Source organism: Suncus etruscus, chromosome 8, assembly GCF_024139225.1.
Source record: "Suncus etruscus isolate mSunEtr1 chromosome 8, mSunEtr1.pri.cur, whole genome shotgun sequence".
Taxonomy (NCBI): Eukaryota; Metazoa; Chordata; class Mammalia; order Eulipotyphla; family Soricidae; genus Suncus; species Suncus etruscus.
Window position 1 is genome coordinate 14,455,938 of NC_064855.1, and position 19,290 is coordinate 14,475,227.

General features: G+C 57.4%; 1 protein-coding gene across 1 annotated transcript in view; it reads left to right on the plus strand.

Moving 5' to 3' along the window:
- The first annotated feature begins 523 nt into the window (after positions 1-523).
- NECTIN1 (nectin cell adhesion molecule 1) overlaps positions 524-19,290 on the plus strand; it is a 44,492-nt gene continuing 25,725 nt past the window's right edge. Inside the window, exon 1 of the mRNA XM_049777930.1 lies at positions 524-934. Within this exon, the coding sequence (XP_049633887.1) occupies positions 853-934 (82 nt within the window). The 5' untranslated portion in view covers positions 524-852. The remainder of the gene's footprint in view (positions 935-19,290) is intronic.

Sequence of the window (19,290 nt, forward strand, 5' to 3'; positions counted from 1 at the left end):
CCCTTGATCTGGGGATGGGTGGGACCCCTCTCCTCCTTCCCGGGGATCTGCCACCCAAAGCCCTGGGCCGGAAGGTTGGCACGGTGGGCGGAGGCCGGGCTCCGCGCGCGCGCGCGCGCTCCAACCAGCTTTGCGCTAGCAGCCAAGAGGGGGTTAACAGTAATCCCGCCCCCCCAGAGTCTGACATCACGGGGAGAGCGGGCGAGAAGCTGGAGCGGGCCGAGTGAGAGAAAGAGAGAGCAGAGAGCGCAGCTCCTCTAGGCTTCCCACATTGTTCCAGGGAGACCCCGGCGCACCCGGCTCCGCTGCCTTTGCGCACTCCACCGCGCGGTGCTCCCCGCCGCCTGGGACCCCCCATCACCACATAGCCCACCGTCCCGGGCTCGATCGTGCCGCTACCCATCGGAGGACGGCCGGCCGGACGGCCATGGACGCCTGCAAGTTGGAGCCGAGCGGGAGGGTGTGAGCGAGCGCGCCGGGGCCGGAGCCCGGAGCCCGCGCGCAGCGGCGGGGCGCACCGGAGGTGGGTCCCTCTCCAAGCCCGACTCTGCGTGGAAGAAGAGGGCGGGCCCGGCGCGGGGAGGAGAGCGGAGGAGGAGGAGGAGGAGGAAGAGGAGGCGAAGGGGCTATGGCTCGAGCAACTTGCGGCGGGCAGCAGCCGAGCCTCTGAGCCCCCCGATTGCCGCCGCGTCGACCCTCATCCCCAAGCCCGGCCGCGCCGGACTCGTATCCCCGAGACGCCGGGGACCACCCCGCCCGGCACCGAGCCGCCTTCGACTTCCCCGAGGGTGGCTGGAGAGCAAGGGAAGCTTTCCTTGGGACCCATCCTCTCGCCGGAGCCCCCGCACCCCGATGGCCCGGATGGGGCTGGCGGGCGCCGGTGGACGTTGGTGGCCACTCGCTCTGGTGGGCTTAAGCGCCTTCTTCCTTCCAGGTAAGCGCGCTCCTCCTTCTGTCTTTGGATTTTATTTTATTTTCTTTCTTTCCTTCTCCTTCGCCTCGCTGGGACTGGAAGCGTGGTTGGTGGGCACGGCTGGGTGTTTGGAGGTGAAAGGAGCTGGAAAGTTGGTTCAGGGTTTCCCTAAGGCAAAGAAACAAATGGACGGGGCAGGGTGGCACCGCTGGGCCAAAGAGGGTTTTTGGAAGGAAGCGGTGCGGTCGGATGGATGCACATTGTATCTGGAGCGAGAGAGACACTTTCTCCACTCGGGTTTCCATCAGGATAACACTGGACCATCGCTTTCTATGTCTTTATTAACCGGCTCCCGCACGGGATACAGTTTTGGAAACATTACAATGTTACATAAAAGCAAAATAATCGCCTTGGAGAGGGGAGGAGAGGAGATGGCCCCAAGGGGAAAGGCACCCCGGTGGACCCCGGGCTTAGAAGGGCAGGTTGTGGGGGGAGCGCCTCTCCCTCTCTCTCTCTAGCCCTTGTGCCCGGCGCTTTTGGGGCGCTGGGGGGGGGCCCTTTTCGTGCAAGAGGGCGCACGGCGGGCGGGGAGCGCAGCGCGCTCCTGCGGCAGAGGCGCTGCCGGCTCTGGCTCACCTGCGGGGCCCGGGGCGCACGGTGCCCTGGCCACCCCCAATCCTGGGCAAGGCCTCCTCTCCCACCCCCCAATCTCACGCAACTCCGCTCCCATTTGGGGGCTGGACTGGGGTTCTCCTTGGTGGAGGCGTTGCGGGGTTGGCTTCGTTCTCAATCCGGTGGCTGCGTGACCCACTTTCCCGAGGGGCTCCCTCGTGTCTTTTCTGGAGTCGCCGGCGGCGGAGGGGTTAACCGGGCTGCGTCCTCTCGGGGTGGCCCTCGGTTGGCACCCCCCCCTCCGGGGCCCGGCGGTGGTGGGCGCTAATCTTAGATTGCCCGGGCCTATTGTGCTGGGGAATGAACTGGAAAATGCGTTGAGGAGGCAAATCCGACCCTGTCCCTGGCGCCTGCGTTTAACCCTTTTGTGTCCCCCCAGGGAAGCGCCCTGATTCCTCAGTGGTGTGGAGCCCAGGCTGGCGGTGAGGTTTTTTTTTGGGGGGGGGGGGGCTCCTGTCCGCTGCAGAGAATCTGAGAGCGTTTCCCGCCTCTCGCTGGGGAGTTGGGAGAGGCTTGGGGGGCTTGGCCGGAGCACGTGGTCCTGGCCTTCGGGTGTCTTATCCTGGGTCTGGAAACCTAGGACCGGCCAGGGAGGAGCGAACCGCCGCTAGTGGGCAGCTGGCAGTGCCCAGGAGGAGGTGCCTACTCTGCTGCAGGCTCCCTGGGCAGCGCAGTCGGTGCTCCCGGGCAGAGTGTGGGCAGAGTGAGGGTGAGGTCCCGTGGGGGTGGGGGGAGGGTAAAGGGAGATCATGGGGCACCCTGCGCCTTGCCCCGGTTCAGAGGGGTGTGACAGAGGGGAAGGACCCTCTCAGGACCTCCCGGGAACCAACTCGAGTGGGTGGGCACCAGCAGGGGTGTGCTGGCTTTGGGGAAGGGACAATGCACCCCACGTTACCTGCACCCCAAGTCTAAAGCCTAGAGAGTGTTCCTGGTACTGGAAGAGTTAATCCTGGGTGAGACAAAGGGCAGGAGGTTGGGGGAGGGGACCGGACTGCTGTCCCCCCCCCCCATCCTTTTGTTATTTTCTTCCTGCAGCCAGGCCAGCCCTGCCCCCCAACTCCGGACATGGGGGCTGGGGTGGAGGGGGGCGGTGCCAGCTCACCTGGCTCCGGTGAGGTGAGGACGCTTACTCCACCCCAACCCCCTAATTCCCCCAGTCTGTGCTCAGACTGGCCCTAAATCAGCTCCCTTATGCGCTGCACCCCCCAATGGTCCTAATTGTCAGGGCTGGGATAAGAGGGGACAGCCAGAGTTCCCGCCCCTGCCTCTCTCCCCTCCCCTCCTTTCCCCTACTGGCCTGGCCCTCCCTCCTCCCCCGCTGCAGGCAGCCTGGCACCACCCTCACCCACCACCCCACCACCGTGGCCACTGAGGCCACTAGACCCTGCCACACCCCCCTCATCCCCCTCACCCCCTATATAGGCTGACGTTCTTTCCTGGGTGTTCGTGGCTGTGACGAGGGAGTTTGAAGGAGCCAGGAAAGGGGAAGGGTAGGGGTAGCCAGCTACGTCCTTATGTGTGCTATGACCCCCTAACTTCAGCCATGCCCCCACAGCTTCTTTCTGTGTGTTGTGTGTGTGTGCGCAAGTGTGTTCTGTGTGCTTGGATGAGTGTATAATTGTGTGAGTGTACATGTGTGTATCTTCACTGACTGGCAGCTACTCTGGTCTCTGCTGCACAGAGGAGAGTGGGGTGTACCCCAGAGAGGGGTGGGGGACCCCTGGGGATGCCCAGCCTTGGAAGCAGGTACCTGCTGGCCCCCCCTCCCCCAAAGCCTCCCTAATTGGCTTCCCCAAACCCTCTGGAGAGAGCGCACACACCTCAGGTGTTCTCCACACCCTCCCCGGGAAGACCTGTTGAGCAGGGCACCCTTCTCAGCAGCCACTTCCCCTGAAAACCCATCCTGCCAGCCTAGGGTTGGCAGCCTGTGCCCAGGGACTCGGTGCCTATTGCAAGCCAGTGAGTCAAGGATGGGAATCAGGGAGAGGCAGACAGGGCCTGAGCCCAGCGCCAAGTGGGATGCCTGGGAGGAGCCTCAGGTGTGCCCCCAAGAAGTGTCCCTGGAAACAGCCCCTTATGGCCGGCTGACCCATGAGACCACAGCCCTGCCCTTACACGGAGGCACACAGAAACCGCCTCACTGGCCACTACTAGCCTGGGACTCAGGACAATGCCCACTGACGTTCATGTTGAGCCTGGGGATCTAGGACAGCTAAGGAACAAGTATGAGGGTGCACAGTGGTAGCACCCACTGAGGTGTAATTACCGTCCATCTTCTCCAGGGCCACTGAGGGGTTCCTTCCTGGGAGGGCGGCAGAGAAAGGTGTCACTGATCTGTAAACTCTGGGTCTGGGCCATTGTGCCAGGGTAGAGGGGCTTGGTATCGGCATGTCCAGGGCTGGCCCAGTCTAGAGCGGGTATGTACATACATGTTCACAGGGCATTGGATGTGTGTATTGGGGTCCTACAGTGGGACACCAATCAATGGGGCCATGTTGGTGACGTTGTTGGTGATGGTGATGGTGCTGAGAGGTGGCCCATGTTTTGACCTCAGCCTGCTCCTTCCCAGAACACACCACACACACACACACACACACACACACACACACACACACACACGTGCCTGGACAGAGCCTGTGTCTGCAGGGAGCTGCTCTCCCCACTGCTGCCCCATCTCCTACCAGCAGAATTAGGGCTCCCTGCACACTGGCTCCATCACGATGGCTAGGAGAGGCTGTGGGAAACGGGGTTGCATCTTCTACTTCATTCAGCTCCTTGTGAAAAGGATCCAGGGCAAGCCCCACCCCCTGAGGTCACAGAAAAGGGTGCAAGCATGGACTTTGGTACTCCTTGAATTGCCTTGCAGGACCCTGAGTCCCCAGGGGCTGGTAAGGACAGTGAAAAGAGGAGCAATGTTGGGACACTTCTGAGTTCCCAGCACCCTAGTGCCCAAGCCCAGCTGGAGAGCGATGCAGTATCCCCTCCCATACACCCCCAGATTAGGTCTGCAGAGCCCAGCAGATGGGGCTGGGCTGGAGGTAACCTAAGATCCACGCAGGGATCACCTTTCCAAAGGGAAGCCCGAGCTGCTGGTACTGGCACCCCCAAGGGCACTTAACCCCTGGCTTGCTGGATGTACTCTGCTGAAGCACTGGAACATGCTGCTGAGCCTTGCCCACTTCCTCGAGGGGCAGCTGGGCTCAAGGCACCACACAGACCCTAGAATCCTGCGTGCATACTTGGTGTAGTCAAAACTCCTGAAGACACTGGGCCAGGCTGGGGTTTCTGTACCCCTGGAGGTAGAGCTATGTCCATGATCTGAACCTCTCTGTTTCGGGGCAGAGTTCCCGGACAAGAAAGGATGCTCACAGATTGAACCCCATAGGGCATAGCAAGACAGCCAGGCAGGGTCCAGTCAGTGAGCAGAAGTTCAGTCCAGCCGCAGGGATCTGCCTCAATTTTCCCTCTGTGCAGTGGGTGTGCAGCATCCAGAGCTCAAAGGCATTTGGGAAGATCTGATCAAGGGTCAAGGAGGAGAAATGGGAAGGGGGGGGGGTGAACAACCAAAAGCCACTCTGGAAACAGAATCAAAGAAGAGAAGCAGAGTGCACAGCCAAGCCTAGCGTGGGGCATGGCCTGGTGGGGGACTGTGCCAACCCTCAAGCTTTCCACTTCTGTGCCAGCACGGCTCCCCCTGGAGACGGCGCTCGGGTACCTCCTTCCTTCCCATCAGAGCTGGCCATGAAGCAGGAAGCAGGATACCTACCTCTGCTGTGGGGCTCCCTGTTCCCACTCAGCACCCTGGGAAGGGCTCTGTGGGGTCCCAGACAGTGTACAGGTGTATATGAATTCATGTACTGTGTATATGACTACATGTGTGTGAATCTATAATATTACGTGTGCAGATGTGTATGAGTCTTATGAGATTATATTAGTGCATGTGTGAAGATGTTCGGGTCTAAATGACTCGAGTCTAAACGTACGATGTGTGTTTATGTGACTAGAAGAGAATACAAGTGCACAAGTGTTCGTGTGTGTGATTGTATGCATGGATTGGCTCCCCACTCACTGGGCAGAGGCAACGAGCGGCCTGGATGGGGCAGGGTTAGGGAGGAGAAGGCTGGTACAGATTGCCCCCTCCTGGGCCACGCGGACCTGCTTTGCCTCGGCCTGATGAGGATCGTCGTCATCGTCGTTACTGAGCCACAGACAATAAAGCTCGAGGCCACGCCGGCCCGGATCTCATTAGAGGACATTAGTTCCACCGGCTGGTAGCTCCAGAGGGACAGCTGGAGGCCTGGACCAGGCAGCCAAGCGGGCCGGGGGTGGCCCTTGTGTCCTGTGGGAATTTAATTGTGGAGCCCAGGATCGTGCTGTCCGAAGCCAGAAATCTGGGGTCCCTCTACCTTCTTGGCCGATGGGTTCTGGCCCCTTTAACTGGACATTGGGATCCCCTGAGCTGGACATACCTTCCACTGAGCTCTGGACACCCCCACTCCATCAAGGAGGGCTTTGAGGGTCTGCAAGTTTCTGACTCCCCATACCCTGTCAGGAGGTGCTTGAGTAGCAGCAGCATCAAGAAACTATGGCTCTGAACCACCACAATGGAAGCTATTTCTTCTGCCCCATATTTCCACCCCTGATGTCCCCCATAACCCATTTGGAGCAGACAGGAGACGGAAGCTGTCTGTGCCTTGGGGAGGCAGGTTGTGGAAGCCCTCATGGGGGTCCAATTCTGAAGAGGAGGAAATCCTGAGACCTGGACAGGCTCTGCATGTCCCTGATCTGTGACTTTTCTGCAGACCCTGTGCCTAGGGCAGTGGGAACTGGGGCTCTGGGCCTTTCCCAGTACTCTGAACATCCGCAATGCTGACCTGGTGTCTCAAGGGAAAAGGCTGCAGGCCCCACCTTAGGGATGGGTTACTGCCTGTCTGGGCTGCTTTAGGCAATGATCCCCCAAAGCATCACTGGTGGTCCTGCTTTGATGCCTGAGAAGGCACTTCTGGGCCTAGAGCTATATTCAGGTCCTCTCCAGCCTCCTAGACCTCTTTGGGGACCTTTCTGCACACTGAGCCACGCCTGGGGAACCCTTGGTGAGCCCCCCAACTGGGGTAAATATTATTCACTGTGCACCCACTCCCTAGCCCTAGAGGGAACAACTTCCCATGGCTCTGTCCATGCAGCTCTCCCGCCTGGGGTGACAGGAGGTGATGGGTATAGATGGCATGGCAGAACCCATCCAGGGTCTGTGCAGTGGAGAATGGTGGTACCAGGAGGCAACATACATGTGGTGGCCTGTTGTGACTCTTAAGACCTCCGGCTTTTGTGAAGAGGCCTTGGGTGCCAGGCATTGTTTGTTGGAAACACCTAATCCCCATAATTCTGGATGTGGGTGACTTTGTAGTCACTCCTGCTTTGACATCTTGTGAAATGGGGTCCAGCAGAGAAAGACTCAGGGTCTGACTACACAGCGGGTGGGCATGGCCCAACTGGAACCCCATTCCAGAAGAGCCAAGACTCAGAGCAGACCCCTGGCCCTTACTCAACCCCGCATTACACAAGGCCTTGCTCCCAAGAACACAACAGCACCCCTTGGCATCCCGACAAGCCCAGAGCATGCTGGGAGTGTTGGTGGCATTGCAGGCACCATCCCCGTATCTTGATGCCTTGATAGGTGCTAGAAAAAAAAAAAAGCCGGATTCTTACACACCTGCCCCACCCAGCTTCGGTTCTGCTGTGCCTTGGAGCTTTGTTTGGGGTGACTGTCTTAATTCAATTCCTTGCCATCCCGAGCCTTATAGGGGCTCCTTCCCAGTTCCCCTGGGGACCCCAACAAGGCAGGTGTCATGGCTTTTTCCCAAGAACAGCCTGGAGCTGCCTCTACCAGCTGTTCCCAAGCAGGCAAACCTTGGTGGGCCTCAGACACAGCTAGTGATCCTGAATCAGGGCCTGTCCCAAGCATCTAAAAGGTCTGGTCTCTTGCCCTTACCCAGAGATCCCAAAAGGTGGCATGGGTGGGCCCTGATGTAGAGTGGGATGAAATTTAAGGGGTCCTCTGGGCCAGCAGCCTTGATCTCCTGGGAGCTAAGGTGACTAAAAACTGCCCCAAAACAAAGGGGTGGGCAGAAAGCATGAAGGCTCTCAGTGATGACCACAAATTGTCCCCCTCAAGGGCCACCCTGGGCCATGGCACCTTTCACACAACTCCCCATGGGACCCTACAGATTTGTTCGGGACCCAAAATTCCTCCTACTCCTTCAGTTACTTGACTTCCAGGGTGACCTCTGGGGCCCTGCACCCCGAAAGTCCTTAGAAGCAATAGGATGTTGGAGACTGCCTGACCCTGCCCTGACATCTTGGAACCAACCCTCCCCCAGAGCCTGCACTTGGTCCTCTTGGCCTAGCCAGGCTGCTAGGTGCTACTGTAGTAGCCCCGGGGAATGAGTCGCAGCAGTGGCAGCAGCAGATCTGGCTTCTCCCGATAGGTCAGAAAATGCTGGTAGACAGACACAGCACTGGGCCTCCCCAACTGACTCGGCAGACATACATGGCACAGAGCCTCCCCCACCCTAAGTCCCCGTCTCCCTGGCCTGGCCTGCTTTGCCCCTCGGATGATGAATGGTTCGGCTCTGCCTGCGCAGGGTCTGTTTATGGGGCCCCAGAGTAATCAGTGTCCCGGCCAGCTGAGCTCGGATTATCTCTGTCGGCCTGATGGATAGGTCTGTGACAAGTCGGGCGACAGCCTCTGCTCCCCAGAGCCTGCCCTGTCCTGCCTGGCCACCCACCCTCAACCCGTCGCCCACCCTCACCTCCCCAGAGGCAGATAAGAGACAGTGGGGGTCCCTTATCTCCCCGAGGAGAGCTGAGGAACTGATGGATCAGCTTCTTGGAAGACAGACGCCCCCGACATACAGTCTGCTCAGGACCTGGCCCCAGGAGCTACCCTGATGGGATCTGGCTCTGCCTGTCACCAGACGTGGCTGATGGGCTGTTTGTCTCGTGTTTTCCCATCCCCTGGGTACACGGGCTGCGTTTACTGATGGTGCGTCTGTGTGCAAGGTCACGCACTGTGTGCAGGAGGCCGTGTTCTCTTGTGTGTGTGCGTGCGTCTTATGCATGACATCATGCTCTCTATGTAGTTTGGATAGTGTGTGCAGGAGGCCTGTTCTGTGCATGTGTGTGCATGTTCTATATGACATCATGTTCCACGTGTGTTGAAGGGTCATGGGCTGGGTGTATGAGGTCATGGGCTGTACGTGGGGATCTGTTCTGTGCATGTCTGTGCGGGTAAAGTATGGGGTTAAGTTCTATGTGTGGTTTCTATGAGTGGAGGCCTGTTCTATGCATGTGTGTGTCTGCATGTACATGGCCTGACGTCACCTGCTCCATGCACACCCTCCTGATCGCAGTCCCAACTTTGTCCTTCCAGATGACAGAGGGGGAGCCTCTAACCCACTCACAAGCTGAGGCCAGAGTTAGGATGGTGGAGGATGTGCAGTCAGTTATGGTGCCCTCTAAACCCCAATTGGAAAAGGGGAGGCTCAGACTCAATTTTGTTTTGTCTGTAGCCCCCCAAACAACTGCTCTTGCTATTCATTTCACCAAACTACCCTGCCTGGATTCCAGCTGATAGGGATCCCTGCAGCTCCCCTCCCCTCTACCTGTCCCCATTTCCCTGCCCAGACAGCACAAATTGGCATCTGTCCTGCACACCACCCAACCCCCAGGCTCCTCTCCCAGACTTGATCATGGCTTGTGCTACCCTCTCAGGTGAGCATCTGGAGGGGCTGGTCTGAGTCCCCGGATGAGGCCCCGTTGCAACCAGCCAAAGACGGAGGATCAGCCACATACCCCCAGTCCACCTCCCCATTCCCAGCCCAATGTCCTCGGAATTAATAGTCAGTCACAATGGGGAACCTCTCAGCTCTGGTGGGAATAGGGAATTATGTTGGAGCTGGAAGCATGGGCTGGAAAGGGAGCAAATTGTGGGGTTTCGGGGTACAACACAGGCAGCTGGTGCCTGCAGGCATCCCCAATAGCCTTTCCTATGCCCATAGACCCCTTGTGGCAGGGTGCAGTGACTGGGGGGGGGGGTCTTGTCCTGTGGGAATGAGGCAAACATCAGGCTAAGGAGCCCCCAATTTCCCCACTCAGTCCCCACTGCCAGTCCTGGGTCAGTGGTGATCTTAATCCAAGCCTTGGGATTATTGGAATTGTTGGTGGCGTGGACAATCCATGATCTCCTTGGGACTAGGAGTAACCCAATATGGGGTCCCTCAGCCAGTCCCTGCCCCCATGTGCTCTATCTTCCCGTTCACCTCAAAGCCCCCCCTTTCCCTGAACCCTCCTGGATGCTAGCACTCCCTGGCCTTCCCCCTCGCCTGAGTCTCTGGGGTAAGAAAAATAAAGGGTGGGACAGGACAGACTGCCCCCAGGTCACCCAGACCAAGTGGGAACAGGCCTCCAGGGAAGCGTCAATCACTGTCATCCAGCTCTGGAAACAGCAGGAAGGGCGACTTGAGGGAGTCTGGGGGCCCAGCATGGGAACTCTGCCCTGGCCAAAAGGTGTTATCAGAAATTGGGCCCAGTCCAGGAGTGCCCTGGTTAATGATTAGTCACCCTGGTTAATAAGTCACTGCACTTCCCCCCCAATTTCAGCCCCCCACCTCCACCCCTGCCTTGCCCCTTCCCTGTGCTCTCTGGCCTGGAGTAGCTTTGGGAGAAATCTGGGGCTGCTGTGGTGCCCCTCAACTTCCCTCCTGGGTAGGCCAGGGGTGATCCTGGGGTTTTTCTCTCCTTTTGCTTGCTGGGTGAGGCCAGTTAGTCAATCCAAGGTGACCTTTGAACTCCACTTGGTGCCAGACCCCGAGGGACAGAAGTGCCCCAGGTGCCAAGGTGGTGTCTTGGGGGCAGGGGCTAAGGATGGGGTTCAGATCCGTGTCTTCTCTGTTTCTGTTGTGTGAGGGCCACACCTGGCGATGCTCAGGGCTGACTTCTGGCATGGTACTCAGAAATCATTCCTGGTGGAGCTTGGGGGTGCTATATGGGATGCCGGGGAATAAACCCGGGTGGACCATGTACCAGGCCAGCACCCTCCCTGCTGTGCTATGTCTTGGCCCTGCATCCTGAGGTCCAATCCAACCCTTTTGCACTATTGTGGTAGACCAGAGGTCAGGGGTGGGGGAGACAGGGAGGGCCAGGCTTTGAGGGGGCAGGGGTGTTTTGGGTCCTGCTACAGCATCTGGAATTCTAAAGAATTATACATGCTGTAGAGCCACAGGGAGACAAGCTGAGCAGCCCAGCAACTGGGACAGGGAGGCTGGAGGGGACTGCAGCAGGGGACATGATGGAGCAGAGTGTGGGGGGGACCAGAAGATGGAGTCTTAAAGGCACAGACTCCCCCCAGTCTGTACAATTTCAGCCCCACCATGCCCTGGCCATGGACAGCTCCCTGAGACCATGTACAGGCCTTCTCTGCCTAAGGTTCAGCCCGCTGGGCCTCCCCCATTTCAGCATCCCTCAGCCAGGCCCCCCTCACCTTCATCCTCCTTATCTATGTGTGGTCAGCTCTCACTGCTTCTATTCTGCAGCTTTCCATAGCCCTCCCTACCCTCTGAGGCATTGGGGGCTCCCCATGTCTTCATTGTCTGCACCGACCTTCATAGCAAGCTACCTAAGCATGTTGCTCTCCTGCTACCAAGCCCGGGGCTCCCTTAGCATCTGACAAGGCAGGCATGTGGGGTGGGGGCTGTCCCATGCATGCGTGTTGGAGCTGTTCTGTACACATTTGTTCGGGGGCTGTCCTGTGTGCTAGACGTTGAGGAACCAGGGAGTCTTACCTCTTTCCCACCATACGATGCTGAAGGGTGACATCCAACATCGGGTAGTGGGTGCACAACTACCTGAGGGAGACCCCATCTCAGGTTTCAGTGACTGGAACTTCTCCGAGAAGTCCCCACAATTGGAGTGCAGCCTTGAGCCCCCAACTCCACTGTGAAAGAACAAGTGTCCCCTGGACTTCTTCCCCTGTGACCTCTCCATCTTCTGGTTTCTGTCTTCCTTCACCCTGTACCCTTTAGTGAGATGGTGGGCCCCACATCACTATTTTTGCAGCATGCCCAGATGAGCTTATGCCTTGCATGCAGGAGGCTCATGATTGACCCCCGCTAGGCCCCCAACATGGCTGCCAATGACAACCCTCCTCAGTATTGGGCTGAGGATGGTCCAGGTGGTCGAGAGCACATGCCTAGCTGGTCTGAGGCACTGAGTTTTATCCACACTCAGCCAAAAATGGCTCCTATGAAACCAACTTGGTGCTGGTGCAGATGCTCCAAAATGGCCCCATATGTTAGGGGTCCTGCTTCACTTCTTCTGAACCCCCACTCTGGACCCTTTTAGGCCCCCTTGGCATCAAAGGACCCTTTCGCCCGGTGTCTCATGTTCATACTCCATGCTGTGCAGCCCCAAAGGCCTTGGGGCTGTTATCTCAGTAGTACGTCTAAGCATGGATCTGTCTCTGATGGCCAGAGTAGACATGTGACCATGTGTTAGACCTGTGTGAGGCCCTCCATGCCTGGGCTGATTCTGGGGTCTTAGTTCATGGCTACCTTTCCCCCAGACCCCACTATGCACCCCCATGTCTCTGTTCCCTTTCCTTCCTCCAACCCTGCTAAACCATCCCACCGTCCTCTCTAATTACATCCCCCAGGTTAGTTCATCATTTCTCCCAGGACCCAAGGCCCTGGGACTTCCCGAAGCACAGTGTCCGTGTCTTGGGGACACTGCACCCAGGACCTGGGCCAGGAGCACAGAGGGTGAGACTGAGTCCAGGCACCTGATACATCCTCAGTATGCATTTATAAATATGTAGGAATAAACTGCGCCTTTGTTCAGAGCATTTCCTAGAACTGTTTTAAAACACAACTCTAAGCAATGACAAGGCTGGGCCTTAGCACAAGCCCTGAGTACATATATGCTCCCTGTATGTTTCTTTCATGAATGCATGTACCTTGTGGGGTTCTATCTACATACATGTGCTCCATGTGGTACTGTCTTCATGCATGTGTGTGTATGTGTCCCATATATTACAGTGTAGGCATACATATTTCCCAAGGGGTTCTGTCTGTGGCTCTATGTAGTTCTACTTATGGTCCTGTGTGGTTGTTTGAGGTCCTGCCCACTCCCCATGTGCCATGTTTGCTATGTTGTGTGTGTGTGTGTGTGTGTGTGTCTGTCTGTCTGTCTGTCTGTCTGTCTGTCTGTCTATGTCTCTTACTGCATATGGCCTGATGCTTCTTCTCCGAGGTCACCTTTCCTCAGTCCACCCCACTGGTGGTGAGAGTTGGGGTGACAGGGCAAAGCCTCCTGGGGGCCCTTTTCCCTCCTCTGAGGTTTCTCCTGACCCCAGCTACTGACTGACTGACTGCCCTTCAGGGTGTCCTATCTGGGTGTCCTATCCACGGGGGTGGTTCAGGGTGGCTCGGTTGAGTCAGAGGACAGAACCTGCCCTGGCCCAGCCTCACACACCCCCTTTCTGGTCCTCTCTGCCCTGTTTAATTGGAATTTGGCTAGAGGATACCATCTGTTCGACTCCGGCCTGTTTCCATGACGACCAAGCGGCTTGAGACAGGTTTGCGGAGAGAAGTGGCCTGGGGGATGCTGGGAAATATCAGCCAGCTCCACCCTTCCACTCTGCCCCACCCCCAGGGGGTCAGGGAGACCCTGCAGCATACTCTGTTCCTCTTCTAGACCACACAGGGGTGGTATGAGGGATGCAGCCCACCCTCTGGGCTTTGCTCTCCAGAGAGCGCCCACATGCCAAGTCTCTATTTGGGCCCAGTGAGCATCTTCCCTGGGCCGGCCTCCATGAGGCTCAGCCTCTTTGCCTCCACTTCTCCTGCATCTCACCCACCCACCCCCACACACACACACCTATTCACCAGCCACTGAGCAATGCCCTTGGGGGGAAGGCTGATGTGTGGGGCCCTATGCAAGGAACCCCAGTCTACACAGATTGTTTTGACAGGTGAGGCTCTGCTTCCTTCCCTGGGACATGAATGTCCCCACTGGTGGACAGGTCCAGGGCTCAGTGAAGAACTAAGTTAGGACATCGGTGGTAACCCCCATTTCCAGACACTAAGTGGGGTGTGAGGAAGGCACCTTCTCTATTTCTGGACACGCACTTCTGTGTCATACTCAATTCTGGCCTCATTTCCTCTCTTGTGCTCAGCTATCCCAGGGGCCTGGCCTGCCTTCAGCAGACAGCGCTGTGGCTTGCCCAGTGACCTGTGTGTCCCTGACACAGTGACATGCCAGTCAGGCCTGCTATCTGTTGGGGGGACAGGCCAGAAGGTGGGGTCACCCTGGTCTCCCCATCTGGGATGGTACAGAAAGGAGTTCTCAGGAGGTTGGTGCCTGTAGCCACTGTGCTGACAGGACACCCCCAATTTTATATCTGGGGATGGCTACTGCCTGGCAAAGGAGCTGATTGGGGCTGAATCCCCACCTGTGATCCTCCCTCTTTCTGGCATGGCTCCTAGTAGGACTGATACGAGTTCAAAAGCCTCAAGATTAAAGATGTGAAAGATACAGAGCTTCTGGGGGCCGAAGCAATAGCACAATGGCGAGGGCATTTATCTTGCAAGCGGCCCACCTGAGTTCAATTCCTGGCATCCCATATGGTCCCCTGAGCCTAGCAGGAGTGATTCCTGGTCACAAAGCCAGAAGTAGCCTGTGGCCTCCCATGGGTGTGACTTCAAAACAAAAAAGATGCGGAACTTATTACTACAGTGTCCTCCCTGCCTCCCAGCTCTCCATTTCTGTACACACACACACATACACAAATAGACACATGTACACACACTTCCTGTCTGCATGCCTCCTGCCCTGTGACCTCCTACTATGGGTGGCCCCGATCACCGCATGAACTTCCTAAAGACAGTGGTAGCTCCTCCTTTCCTCTCCCCCTTGTTCCCCTTGCTCCAATCTATCCCCCTTCCACATGTACCCTCTGACTCCTTCATACCCTTCAGAACCCCGAGAGGAATCTCCCTTTTCTCTGATATCTCTATCTGCTGCTGGCTCCAGCTTGCTAACGCCCATGGCTTTAGGTTCTTAGGTTCCTGTTTGGAAAGCAAACACCAAACCCAGCAGGCTATACTCAGTAATTGTTTGTTTTCTCATCTGGCTTCCCGCTAGCCTGAGCTTCTGGAGCAAGAAGAAAAGTTTCTTCCTGATCCTCGTTCTCCAGCCGGTGTCTCTGGCTGGGATGAGGTTGGCCAGGCACAGCAGGGTGGGCCCTGACTGAGGGCAGAGGTGAATGGAGAAGGGAAGGTCGGGGTGCTCAGGCCTGGGTGCTCTGTGGTGACAAGGTGGAGAGAGATCATTCTCCAAGTTAGACACCTCCACGGTGCTCCCTTGGAGAGAGATGGAGTAGGTGGGGTGGGAGCAAGAGGACATGAGGTGACCTTCAACCACTGAGGAGAGCAGAGTGTGGTGTTCAGGAGAGAGGAGTATAGGCAGGAGATGGGAAGTCAGAACCCCAGAGAACCCCCCCCCTCCTTTGGGGGCCATGTGAGCCATTTCAGGGCTTAGCAGGAGGCCCTTCCCTGAAGCTGGGATACAGAGAAGAAAGTCATAAGACCCATATCCCTCCTCAATTCAGAGAGTCACGGAAGCCACCCTAATATGGGTCCAGTTCCTAAATTGGGGAGTGGGGGTCCAGCACACCTTCTGCCCTGTGGAAACAAGGCATCTAATTGTCTTTTCATCTAGTGTCACAGGATCACTGGTGTCCTTCAGGGCATGGTGCAGGATTATAGGAGGGAGGGAGGCATCATTCCTATAGTGTCCATGGGGACAAAGTGGGCATAAGGCAGAGGGGAGAGGACCTGTCTCTGATGGGGAGCTTTCCAGGACCAGGAGGGCAGTTGTCAGAAAGAGGAGTGGGAAGGAGTGGGCTCTGGGGGCACCAACCCCCCCCCCATCTTACTCTAAGGAACCCTCATGCCTGACTGTGCCCCCTGGCTCAATGTTGTTGCACCTGCTCTGCCCAACAACCTTTTGCTCTTCCTTCAAGGTTCACACTCTCAAGGGGTCCATATTCCTGGCTTCAAGTCCTTGGCCTGTTGGGGTGGATCTAGGGAAACAGATACACCACATGCCCCAAAAAGTACCCAAATAGGGCCTCTGGGGCTGAGTACGGGCATTGTCAGGCCCTGTCAGTCAGACTGAATCACTGGGTGTGACCCTGTGCTCTGCCCCATGGAGAGCTGGAAGCGAGGAGGGGACAGGGTGACCCCTCCATGGTGCCTCACCTCTGCACAGAAGGCCTCATGGCCAGGGATTACTGTCCCTCAGAGAGGAGATGTCCCCCTTCAGGCCCTAGGCACTCCAGCCCTCACTGCAAGTGTGTTTGCCCCTGAGCAGGTCAGTGGGGGGGGGGGGGTGCCAGACGAGCCCACAGTGGCTGTGGGGTGTCAAGATAGATCACTGGAAGCCATTTGACAGCTTAATGTCAGGTGCCCCCAAGACCCAAGAAGACAGGGGACAGCCTGTCCAGCAACACCACCTTCTTCCCCCTCTGTCTCCCTGGCCGCTGTGGGAAAGGAAGGAAAAGAAAGTGCACAGGGAAGGAAATGAGACCTGGAGAATAAATTAGGCTCCTTTACTAATCTGTCAGGACTAATTAACATCTCCCCCAGATCCAGCTCTGCTCCAGATGCCCCCCTGAAGCCAGAGACAAGCCCAGCAAAGGGGTGTTCTATGGTCCTCAAAGAGAGACACAGAGTCCACAGACTTCTCTTGTATCCGCCTTGGGGGAATTGGTGGGACTGGAACCCAGAAAACCCCAGCGTCCCTTCATAGGGAAACTGAGTCTCTGACTCCTGGGGTTCCTCAAGTATCTGTTTCCTGCCCTAATGGGGTGCCCTCCTCACTCCCCTATGGTCCTTTACTCTCAGGGTCATTGTGCTGTCACCTTGGGGGTTCCCAGGCTAAAAAGCTAAGGGCACCATGAGTCCAGGCTCTGGGTAACCAGTGGCGACTGAGGCTGAATGGGAACTGGGCTGGGCACTTGCTTTTTCCCAGTTATCCCACCCTGGCCCCCTGGGCACCCAAATCGCTGACTCACAGTGTCTTACGAATAGATGCTTCACTTCCTGGGTGGGAGGTCAAGGCTTCCCGCCCAGGGCCCTCTCAGGCCATCCTAACACAGCCAGAGCGCAGAGCATGGGGTGCAGGGAGGTGGTTGCTTCCTTGATGCAGCCCTGCCTGCCGCTGCCACTGCCCCTGCCCCTGCCAGAAGCGCCTGTTCACACCAGGCCCCACCTTGTTGGCAAGCCTGGGAGAGTTTCACAATCTGGCCTCTCCTCCAGCCAGGCGGCCAGAGCAGAGGGGCAGAGGTCCAGCTCATCCTGCCTCCTACTCAGGGATCCTGGGAAAGTGGGGAGGGGCACCCCACAGCAACCCCCTGTCCTCTGAGGTCAGAGTGCAAGTTTCCGCCAGCACTTGGGGCCTACTAGGGGCTGCACAGAGCCCAGACTCTGATTAACCAAGCAACAGAGAAACTGAAGATTTCCCGTGTCGGCACACCCCATTCTCCCTGGGTCTCTGATCCCTCCCTCCCCAGGCACCCCTTTCTTGGCTGAGGTGCTAGTGTTAGTAAATGACGTGATGGTGTGAATTAAACTAGATACACGGGGGCCTCAGCTGAGCCCGGACAGTTTTGGTGGACGGTGCATTCTCTGAGGGGGGGACGACACTTGGAAGACATGGAGCAACTCAGCCAGGTCCCCATCTAGAGCTGTTAAGGTGACATGTGCTGGGCTCTCCCCACCTCAGAGGTCTGCAGTGGGGCTAAGCCAGTAGCTGACCAGGTTGTGTCCCCAGGCCAGCCCACTGTGCTGAGCCTCAGTTTCCCCCAGGGCACTGGAGGGCCATTCTGAAGACCCTGGAGATGAGACAAAGTCCCTAAGTTTCCTCCCCAAGCTGCCCAGTGCTCCTCTGCCCTCATGACATCTGAGGGATGAGGGAGCAGAAAAGATGTGGGGACACACCCCAATGGGATGCCAGCCAGATGCGAGGTCGTGTCTGTCCACCTGAGGTGCCCGGGTTCAGGGTTTGGCGAGGATATCTGGCTAGGCACTGGGAGAAGTAGCATGAGTGGGAACAGCTGGCACAGCTGGAGTCCACAGCCTGGACATAGGGCTCCCTCAAGGTGCTCAGAAACAACTACACCCCAGAACAGGCAAGAAGCTAGTGTGCATGGAACAACCCCAAAATTGGGCAGGCCTCCTCAGAATCCGCAGAATGAGGCACTCCCTAGATTCCTGGAATCAAACTATTGTCACTTAACTTCACTGAAGGAGGACCTGGAAGCTTCCAGAAAGCTGGCGAAGGAAGGGGTTGGGGGAGAGCTGTTTTGTTCAGGTTGCTAACAGGACCTACCAGCCTCTTTCCAGGGCCCATGGCTGCCTCCTGAAGGTTCTTTGTCAAACATGCTCACCATGTCCAGGCAGGACTGGGCTGGATCCTGGGGCCACCGGTGACCAGATATTAGAGATATTAGTGTGTCCTTGGCCTGCGGCTATTGTGTCCTCTCCCTGACCCCCACCTCTGGTGCCAAGTGCCCCAGGAAGCAGCCAGTATGGTCACTGGGTGGTCAGTACCAGGCAGTCAAGCACTTCCCCAGCAGAAATGCTCTTAGATGGACAGTGGAACCAGTACAGGGAGGCTCACTGCAGCCCCCTAGGAGGGGACCTGACCTCTGCAGGGACAGCTGCAGCCCTCAGGGACTCACTTCCTTGCCCCAGCGTTCCCAGAGAGCCTTTTCCTCTGAGGGCCTCTGAGGTGGTATGTCAGGCCTGGAAGGGTCCTGGGCTAGTGGAGTCAGTTCTAGCACCCCCTGAACTGTCCATCAGGGTCTCCTTCCTGGTCACTCCCCACAAAGAGCCTAGTGTAGGCTGGTCTTGAGCAGAGGATCTAGGACACCCAGTGGAAGTGACAGCCCCATACACACACATACACACACAACTAAGTTGTCAGTTTCTGGGTCTGGTCTGCCAAAAAAAAAAAAAAAAATGGGGGGAATACTAACATCAACCTACTACTCAAGGCACCAGGACTGATGGCTGGTACTGGGTTCAGTACAACCCAAGTGGTAGGAAATGCAAGAGCTCTCTGCTAGGGGTGGCCTTGATTACTTGGGGGGGGGGGGGTGGGAGGACGGACACGAAGGGTACTGTCAGTGAGGAGGCCTGAGGAGGCCGGGCCTCGTAAACAGGAGGAGTCACCCTGGATGCGTCCGGTCGCTTTGAAGATGAAAGTGGCTGAGAGGCCGGTGTGAAGTGAGCCAGGGCCCAGACGAAGGGACGCGGCGAGGGCTCAAGTACAGTGCAGGCTTTAACTGCCTGGGTTCACATCGTAAAGGGGGGGCTAATGAAGACCCGGTTCCCCTCCCCTCGGCCCTGAGTCAAAATCCAGTTCCCACGGCTGCCTTGGGTTCAAAGCATCCGCCCCGGCCCTGCCATCTCACTCACCTTCCGTCTTCGTCTTCCCACCCCAACCCCACCCCAACATCCACGGATGGGGAAAACCTCCCTCCAGCAGCTTGGCACTGCCCCCTGCCCAGTCTTTGCCCCCTGCAGCTCACTGGCCACTGGACCCCTGGAACCACCATTTCTACCTGTCTCCCCTGCAGCCCTGCC